This window comes from Coffea arabica, chromosome 11c (assembly GCF_036785885.1).
Source record: "Coffea arabica cultivar ET-39 chromosome 11c, Coffea Arabica ET-39 HiFi, whole genome shotgun sequence".
Taxonomy (NCBI): Eukaryota; Viridiplantae; Streptophyta; class Magnoliopsida; order Gentianales; family Rubiaceae; genus Coffea; species Coffea arabica.
In genome coordinates this window covers 40,100,441-40,110,517 of record NC_092330.1, presented here as the reverse complement: position 1 = coordinate 40,110,517, position 10,077 = coordinate 40,100,441, and the positions used below count along the sequence as shown (strand labels likewise).

The 10,077-nt window shown below is 35.5% G+C and overlaps 1 protein-coding gene across 1 annotated transcript; it reads right to left on the bottom strand.

Moving 5' to 3' along the window:
* LOC113717396 (GDT1-like protein 4) lies at window positions 1-5,452 on the bottom strand. Its single transcript, XM_027242228.2, has 13 exons — window positions 5,278-5,452; window positions 5,085-5,153; window positions 2,877-2,936; window positions 2,734-2,781; window positions 2,304-2,389; window positions 2,037-2,073; window positions 1,887-1,934; window positions 1,375-1,443; window positions 1,248-1,292; window positions 1,086-1,147; window positions 832-904; window positions 660-749; window positions 1-322 (listed from the first exon to the last, which is right to left on the bottom strand). Exons 1-12 carry the CDS (start codon window positions 5,296-5,298, stop codon window positions 678-680), a joined length of 690 nt encoding a protein of 229 aa, XP_027098029.1. The 5' UTR covers window positions 5,299-5,452; the 3' UTR covers window positions 1-322; window positions 660-677.
* Window positions 5,453-10,077: the final 4,625 nt, after the last annotated feature.

Below are 10,077 nucleotides of genomic sequence, written 5' to 3'. Positions count from 1 at the left end.
TGGAAAGAAATTAGCTGGTAACATTTGGTTGAAAAATGCCTCCAACAGTATCAAAGTTATCAGTAGCTGATGTCTGGGGGACTTTGACAAAGTAAAAAGAGGTAAAGAAAGTTGTTACAGAGGCAAGAATGCCTAAAAATTCGCTCAAGTTAGTCTTCAAGTTTTACATGAAGTTATTGCTCTCGAGGCTGTTGTACAGGATCACTGACTTCGAATCAAAATTATAATGACTTCAGTTTAGCAATCTTCACAATTTAATTGTTCCTGGATCCTTTTACCTTCAAGAGAACATGTAAACATAATTCTGGATCATCTTCAATTCCTGCATGAGTCCAACACAGCAAGGCCATAAACAATTAGCTTGGCTTTCCAAAAAATGTCTTTCTAATACCTTGGCTATGAAAGAAAATTTTCAATTCAGTCTCATCCACTGACTCGGTTAAATTTTCCCAAGAAATCAAGGCTCTTACATAATGGAGAAGCTTCTGTGAGGTGGATATTGTTTGATTATGGCTCCCAGAGAGAGGAAGAGAGAGATAAACTCAAAATTAATAGTTACTTCCCCCTTCTAGCGAAGGCAGAAGTGGAACTATTCTCATTCCATTAATTGTTACATTACTGTGTTTTAAAGACCTGTCGATGTACAAGGACCAAATTACCTTAAGGACTTGACCTCTTCATGAATCAACCTTTGAGAGGAAGGATTGAATTCCAAAAACAATAAAAAGAACTCCACCAGAAAGTGCAACCTACACCCAATATTAACTAAGCTGTTAAAACAAATGAAAAATAAGGTAGAATAAGGAGAAATTAAAAATGAAAGTTACCAACCATTTTCTCAGATATCTGTTTTGCCAAACTTTTTCCTCCTAGGACAGCAGCTGTTGTGCACAAAGCTTGCCCTCTGTCAAACAGAAAGAAATGAGATAGAATTAGTACTTCCAAAACTTTCCTTTAACTGTTAGATCACGTGTCAATGAGGAAAAGTATAATGCTGCTTGAAGTTGCAAAAGCATTAACAAAGGAAGGGTCAAACCATAAGTGATATACAGAACCAGTTCCAATAGGATATCAATAAAGCTTACATGATCCCACCAAGAACAACACCAAATGGATTCTCATCCGCAGCCAAACCAATGGTAGCAAGCTGAAGAATTAGTAATTTGTATGTTATTCAGGAATCAAGAAACAGTTTTGTGGTCACCAGAACAAATACAGTTAAACCCCACTCTCGTCCTTTTGCATACCTGACTTTTGTCACCCCATTCCCCGAAAAACGTAATAGAAAATGCCTGCCATCAGTTGCAAGTTAATAGTGGAGAATCACATACTAATATCCACAATCTAAAATTAACAGTCTATGAGAACCAAAACCTTTAGAAGGATGGGCGAGAAGAATTGAGCAAGAATTGGCTGCTTTTGCTTCTTCAAATCATCATCAATCTGGGAGATGCACATAATTAGAAAAATAGAATCTTGGAAAAGCACAAGTAGTGTGGTAGCAGAACTGCTGGCATTCTACATCCAATTCCCAATTGAAGACAAGACAATAAGCCAATGAACCTGCAAACATCTAAATCTATGATACATTTACACAGACCCCCCCCCCCCCTCTTTAAATAGTTTATGAGGAACTACAGTATAGTTAGACATGCTTTAGTGAAGTCAAGGCTAGCCTACTTTATAGGACTTAGCGCAGACAGATGCACCTCAAATTAGTCGGAGTTGAACCAACTTTAGGACCAAAATGAAAATCAAGTTCCATTTGAAGAGGAGATGTGTTGTACTAGAACAAATCTTATCTCGTCCCAATTTTAAGGATCCCATAACTAAGTGGTCCTCATAAGTGGAGGTATTCATCAGAATAAGATCAACAATGACAATACCTTATTCTTGTCTTTAGTTATTCCACCGTTGGCTTTTAAATCAGCATCCTTGTAAGCGAAAAGTTATCAAGGACAAGCAAGGCAAGTTAATTAGTAACACGAATAACTTACTGAGGTGAAAAAATACTGTCGCATAGTACAGAAATATACCAGTTTTGCTTCAACTTCAGCCAATTCTTCAGCCTCCCTGTAACAAAAAACAGCATAAGGATCATCAGTGTGAAAGTAAAGAAAATGAATGTAATAATATTAGGCTAACAATATATAATTAAAGAGAGATTGCTATGTCCAGAGAGCAAGGCCATTGTTTCCCCATCTTAAAGTGAGGGGTTGATCTACTAGCCCCATTCTCCTCTCACCTCTTCATCCTTCTCCTTCTAAAAAGATACCATACAGGAACAAAAACAAGAGCATTACCCATCATGAAATGCATCCCACAGCGACCATAGTCCAAAACCCAAAAACAGTAATGTCGTGATATGATGAGTCCATGCACGCGGAATCTGCAGTCAAAGTTCAAGACATTGATGAACAAATTATGAAATCCATCCAGAAACCATAGTTATTGCCAGAACCTAAAAGGGAATAAGTAAACTATGGCTTAGTATCATAAATAGCAAGGGCTGTCATGGCAGTATTACTGAGGCACAGCATGTTTATAAAGTTTAACTTCAGAGTCTCTACATTCAAAAACTCCATCTTAAGGTTCAATTATGTGTCCACTTGTAATTACACTTTTCCCTTCCCATAGCCCACCTTTCTGATCCCAGACCAAACCAAAATGCAATGACATAACGAAATACTAGCATCTAGTGCCCCTATGGCATCAATATCATTTCAATCTTACCAGATTTGGAGCAGCCCAGCCAACAAGAGCAGAAAAGATAGTCATTACCTGGAAGCCGGAAGAAGAAACAAAATAAATTGTAAGTAACACCTAACGGTTGCAGTTATAAGCTCAAAGAATGAGTAGGTCCAAAAAATTCTTACAATTAGAGCTGAAAGGCAACCAGACAAAACTAGTCTTCTGGGATGGCGCATCGCCAAGATCTAGCAACAATCAGAAAAACATATAAAGACTTGGGCAACTTTTTAAGTTATTGTACCATAATAATATCATCTAGATGCTAAAATGTCATTCTAAATTTTGCGAGCGGGATTGCCATTGGACAGGTTTAGAGCTCATATGATAAGAATTAAAACCTCATGCAAGGAGGAACACTAGATGACTTCTGGTAAGGAAACTAAGAAACATCATCCCATTGAAGACTTGTTTAAAACAGACCAGTCAGTTTAACAGGGAGGTGCCTGAGAGAATCCTGAAAAACATTGTGTAATAAATGAATTCAACTGGTTGGATCATGTTCAGCAGCTGTTAATCATCTTGAGTGTGTCGAACAAAATGATTACACTATTGCAGAAGATTGAGCTCATCTGATTAAGGAAGAAGGGGAAAGAGAGTTCAATTTAAACAAACAGACCTACTTTTCCAATCTTTTATGCCAGAAAAAGATGAATATTAGTCACTAAACAAGGAACATCTTCCATATGGTGAATTTGATGATATAGCACATGCATCCAACATCAACAGCAGAGAATTTTACACTGAGAAAAGTAAGGGGGAAAAATGCGATTCCCAAAATTATTTGGTCAATAGAAGTTTGTCTTCCATGCAAAATACAATCTTTGCCTGGAAGCCAAAAGATCCTTCTTCTTGGATAAGTAGATTAAATCTTTTTATGCAGCAAAATTGATTCATCCCTTTAATTCAGGAATGTGAGTTGAATATTATTTTGAAAATTTATTATCTCTGATTAAAGTTGCACTTCCCCAAGTGATCCGAGACTGTTCCACATAGTATGTGGTTCTATAGGAAGTGAAATGCCTAACAAAAATGTGCTTCGCAATACAGTAATCCTAAATGCTAAAGAAATTTTGATAAGCACAAACTTGTACCACTTCATGGACAAACAGGCATACCCAGCTTCTCAGACACTATAATTGACAATCTATGGTAATTACCTCACTGAAATTAAGTTCCTGGAATTGAAACTTGGCTCATTTCCTCGCTTTTCTGTCAATGTCCAAAACTACTTATTTCTTTTTGACAGTCCTTGTGAACTGACAATGACAAGAAGCTATACTCCGAATGCCAAACTACAGGAGCGAAAAGCCCAATTCTAACAGCTTATTCAATTCTTTAATTCTGTACCACAAACATCATATGCCGAAATAAAACTTCTGGCATAATATGAATAAATGTGCATTAAGCTACGCACAGAAGATTTATGACCAAAATAACTAACAAAATGCAAGCAAATGCTCATTACCAGGCTGAAAGCTCTTTGTTGATGATTTTTATTGTAATACCCAACTAATGGAGATTATTTTTTGCTTGTTCTTTAAAAAGCATCAACTACGCCTTAATAGTCTAAAAGTTACAGGCCATAATCTGGATTTGGACAATCAAAAACAGTAACAACCACAGATGATGGTCACAAATAGAATGCAAACACCGGCTCATGATAAATGCAAGAATTCAACGACAGACTCATAAAATTGTTCCAGTCATCCCTGCACTCAAAAAAAACAAGTGCATGAGATAGAGCATCCAACAACCGACAAGAAAAGGGATATAAACTTGCACCTACGAAGAAAAATTCAGATTCCTGAAAATGGATATAAGAACTTGCAACTTTGAAGAAAAATTCAGATTCCTGAATGCCCATATGGCATCTTATTCTTATTGGTGGTAGGAATCTAGTTCCTCTTATTCTTTAAACACAGTAAAGTGAATTAAAAAAGCATCTTTTCATTTCTTAATCGTATCCTTATTATTTTTAATCTGCTTTTCAACCTTCAAATGAAGGTTTAAAAAAATGACAATGCCAACATATTAACGATATAATTAAGGACCCATAGCCAATCATTCTTTGCAAATAATAACAGACGTAGCTAATAAAGCCCCCATAAAATCCACGAACTTAAAACGGTAAAAGGAGGAAAAAAAAGCGAACTTTCAATTTTTGTAACTTATATAAATCATTAAACTACAATTAAGTTCCTCAACAGCTAGCTCAATACCAGCCTAAAAAACTAATCTACTTTCAATTTCAAATAGCCAAGGAAAAAACGTAATACTAATCCAGTAAATTGCCCAAAGAAAGAACAAAGAAAAGAAAAGGTCATATGACTTACCGCGGCGGCGAAAAATGTTTTGTCTCCGATTTCGGATAGGACAGTCATCGCCAGCGACTTCGAAAAACCCTTTCAAGATTTGCAGATGAAAACACATAAATTTTACCAACCAAAAAACCTTTCAAAAAGAAATAAAATCACAAACACATACAGTAGACAAGAGAACTGAAGCAAAATTGTGAAAATTTATTACTTGAACAACTGAGAAACTCATCTTTCTTCAAGCTGGCGACCGATGAAGAAAGAATGAAAGAGAATAGAAAGAGAGATCGAGAGCAAGATTTGTGGAAAGCGTGAAAGAGCTGAGGATTTTTTTGGCTGGTAGCGTGTACTATATGCTACCAACCAAGCATCCGTCTAGTGTGTGTGACGAGTGGAGGCGAAAATTTTTTGAAAGAGTAGTTTGTTTGGATGTTGTATTATATAAAGGTTAGACTGGGCAAACTTTAGAATTTCTTTTCTTGTTTACTTATCTAATTATTTCAATATAATTGAATTATGAAATAGTAAATACCGTAGTTTTTGGTTATTTAATTAGGCGGGTTGGTTAATTTCGGGAGGTAGCAAGAGACATTAGAATTTCATTTTATGAGATATTGTTCAGTATTAGACTTTTATTTTGAGCCTTAACATAGTGTTGTAGACTTTTAATTTTGCCTCATAATTGAGAAGCTTTAAAATTTTTAAAGTTTATCGTTGACTTATACATTAAATAATAAGTTTATTAACAATACTGATGTCATGCACTTGTGCTAACAAAGCAACTCTTGTTAATTAAAACTATCACTCAGTCCATTATATCTATCCACTTTTCCTGTCTAATACAAAACTACTTAGTTCTATTTGTTAATACTGCTGATATGGCACATAACATAGAATGCATTTTTAAGGAGTGTTTGGGTTATGGCCTCCATTAGGCCCCATTGGTTCCACAGTTAATTTCAATGGCATCTTAATTCCAAACCTACAAGATTATAAAGAAAAAAATAACTGATTACAAAACGAATCTCACACCATAGTGATCCCAATGAAATATTTTTAAAAGATTCAGCAAGTTCACTTCCAAAAAATACAAGTCTCACTGAACATTTTTTTTGTAGTACGAACTCAACAAAATTCAATAGAATTAATTAAACCACCAATATTAATTTTTACACTAAAAATTGATTGGTGTAAAAAATGTTCACACCTTTGTACAAGATTATCCAATCGAATGCATAATGTTTGTAAGTATTTCATTTTGAAATAAAAAAAAACATTCAATTACATTTATTTCTATCCATATATCATTTATTTTCTAATATGAATTTTTATTATTATTTTAAGATCCATTTTCCGCAAAAACGCAATTCCTGAATGATTTACAAATTTTGTCATACTTTGAACTATTATTAGACAAATCTTAAATTTTAATTATGTTGGTATAATTTTTTAACTTTTTTCAAATTAAAATGATATAATCTTTTAATTTATTTCAATAACGTAAGCACTGTGCGTAGCACGGGTATTCACACTAGTTTTAGTGGGGAATGTATGCTTATTAACTTGGTTCAATGTATGGGCTTTTAGATTTGGCCTTATTTTATCATCTTATTAGAAGTTTAAAACGGATGGGGCTAGCTTATTGTTAACTACTGTTTTGTAGTAGTCCATCTGAAAACCCATGTTTTCAGGAGATGTATCGTGTCATTCGAACTTACAGCAAAGGAAGGCTCTACTGTAACAAGGCTGTGAATGGAGGTTCAATTGGAACTAGTAGAGTCAATGGTGGTGTGAATGGGTCTTCTAGTGGTTGTGAGGCTGGTGGTCTGGTTGTGAATGGGTCTTCTTGTGGTGGTGGTAGCGAGGCTGTTGGTGTGAAGGGGAGTTCTAGTGGGGCTATCCATAGAGTGAAGGTTGGTGTTGGTAGGGCGAGGAGCGGTAGCAATGGGGGAGCTAATGGGGGTGGGCGTAATCATAGTAGTAATGGAAATAGGGGTGGTGATAATGGGGGTGATGGTAGTGCACTTGGGATCTTCGGTGATATATTTTCTATGCCAATTCAATGTCACCTCTAATATTACGCCAAGTGTCCTATTATTATTTGCATTTTAATTCTTAATAATTCAAATTGATTTGGTTTAACACAAGTTTTCTCTACCCTCTAAACCTTTGAACCAAAATTAACCGACCGGTCTAATTCATGTACCAATACTTTCATCATTGATTGCCTTCAAACTCTCCAATCCACTCCAATGAGGTCCACACTTCAATGTTGTCGTCCTTTTGATTCCTCCACCAGCTCCACCATTCCACGTGGCGTCATCTTCACTGCCGATTGCCTCACCGTCAAAGGCATCTTCACTGCCGATTGCCTCACCATCAAAGCCCTTCTTTTTCGAGCTCTCCACTGGAGGCAATTTTATGTACTTAATGGCTGAGTTATAGAAGGAGGAAGAAGATTGGATCAACTCCATCGGATGCTCAATTGTGCAGCGTTCCAAGTCCATTACTGATTCTGAGGTCATCGATTACGATAGCAAAAGGGCTTAATGTCTGACTTTCCAATGTAATTTTGGCTTTGCCCTTCTACTTGTGGACTGGTCCTAGTATTCACCAAACGTTCTTCCTCACGACAACGCCGTCTACAGAGCTCTCCTTTGCTCCAACTCTGGCCTCTGTAACTTTTCCTATTGCTGATTTCTTTCCCAGGTTCTTGTTCATTCTTTTTTTCCATTTTCCCCACTTTTTTATGTGCCCATTTTCTTGCAGATGACCTTTTTGGCGATCCAAGGTGATTGGTGACCCCTATTGCACGATTTTTGTGGGCCGTCTTTCCCACTCTACCACTGAAGAAACTCTTCGCTAGGTCCCTTTTTTTATTTAAGTTTCATTTTCTTGATTTTCACTTTGTTTTGTTGTTTTTTTATTATGGCGTTTTATTTGAAAAGATTACTTTTTTGAGCTTATCTGTTGAATTGGGGGATATGGGTTTTGTCTATTTCTTTAGGCTATAAGCAGATATGGAAGAGTACAGAACTTGAGATTAGTTAGATACATTGGTTAGTTACTAATTTATCCACTTATTTATGCTGTTCAGTTTTTTTTTGGTCAACTTTAATTTCAATTGTATTTTCGATTTTGAGTATTATTGTGTTATATTTTACTTGTCTGTTTATGATTTGTAAAGGAAGTTATAGTTTTTCTACAATTAAATGTGAAGCACCCTAACAACCACCAATCGTTACAAGTATTACCATTTGGGATCCTCAACAACAAACTTGTTTGTGTTCTAATTACTCGTGTGTTCCTCAAAATTGACGCTATTTTATTGATTGTTGAACCTATAGAACTGCTGGCTTATCACAAATGATCTGCATAAGTTGAGTTGAATATATGTGGCAGAAACTCAGCAAGTGTTATTTGTGAAAAATGGTAGAATTTGATGTATTTCAATTTGGATTTGATGTCATGGGGCTGTTCTGCTGTAAAACTTTGATGCTTGATTAGTCTTGTATGGCAGATTTCGTGAAATTAGTTATTAAGTCGAGCCTTGTTCCTAATTATTAGGTGCCATTTTCATCTAAAGTTACAATTCCATAGGCAGCTCACTGTTTCATTAGTTTATGACATGCATATATATATATATATATATGTGTGTGTGTGTGTGCTTGATATCTTCAACACCTTAAAAGAATGTTATCTGAACAAAATAAATCTCTTTACTCTCAAATATATATCATGCCAAATTGTAAGAGAATTAATTATGCTGTTCAAATTTAGTAGTGTCATTGCATTACTCAACTTCTAAAACAACTCAAGTCAGTCAGTCTTTCAATGTTTTAACTTTTAAAGTATGATACAACACAAAACCACTTGTAACAGCATAGATTGACTATACTCCAATCTGGAGCACTACATATTGCGACAATGAATTTTTGAAATGGCCAAAATGAGCTTAATCTTTGCAGAAATAAAAAGCTTTAGATGAACAACAGAAAACTGCCCAAACAGAATGCCACCTGAAATGCAGACTCTAGATTTTTTGAGATTAAATAACAGAATGATGCATACACTTCTTACATTAGTGAAAAGGTTTTTTTTTTTTTTTTTGGAAATTCAGTTTAGAATTGATGTTGCTGCATAATACCAAAAGATATAGATATGACTATGATTCCTTACTACTACCCTTAAAATCCATAGGACGAGGTTTGATTTGGTTGAATTGAGGACTAGGGAGCAAATGAATTACATAAAAAGGGAGCAGGTTTTTTTTTCTTAACATTCTCTACTTCTTTTAATCAACTTATAATCCTTGATGATTGCTGGAGAGCTATGTAACCCATTCTTCATTTTTACTAAATTGGTATTCGTTTTGGATGTTAGTTGTTCAGGTTGCTTATTTCAATTTTGACAACTTGTTCCTTATATTAGGTGCCATCTTCGTCTAAAGCTACAATTCCAGAGCCAAATGTCTTACAATTTCTCAGGCAGAGTTTGAGGTCACGTACTATAGCATGGCCTACATCAAACTCCAGATCAAGCCTCACCAGTGCAGCAGCAAATGATTTGACATCTTTGGGTCCTAATCTGAAGCAATCACCAGTATGATAGGTTATTTAAAAACCAAAACTTTTTCCTTGCACTAATTTCTTCATGAGTTTAATCCGTGCATAAATATGATTCATATCTGAAAGCCCTTAAAAGAAGGATATCTGGATGATATAAGTCACTTTAGCTTCAAACTTTTGCTATGGTTCTGTCCCTTAATTTGGGTCTTGCCAAATCCAAAGGATAATCACTAGTCTATTTTTTTGAACTGCCTAATTTTGGCTTTGCCCTTCTACTTGTGGACTGGTCCTAGTATTGTGTCTGTTTGCTATAACATACAACTGATTCCTTCCCTGCCTCCATATTTGTCTAACCTTTGCATGTTCCTTATCGTACATAGGAAAGTCAATTAGTTTTCACAAGGCCTCTGCTCCATTTCAGTAATTTATTCCTACCTCTAAGA

Bases quoted from the DNA above. Each gene is read 5' to 3' on its own strand.
- LOC113717396 (XM_027242228.2), bottom strand. From the start codon at position 5,298: ATGAGTTTCTCAGTTGTTCAA. The intron at 1,935-2,036 runs GTATATTTCTGT...TTCGCTTACAAG, and splicing joins CTGAAGTTGAAGCAAAACTG to GATGCTGATTTAAAAGCCAA. The intron at 905-1,085 runs GTAAGCTTTATT...TCTGTTTGACAG, and splicing joins GTTGTTCTTGGTGGGATCAT to AGGGCAAGCTTTGTGCACAA.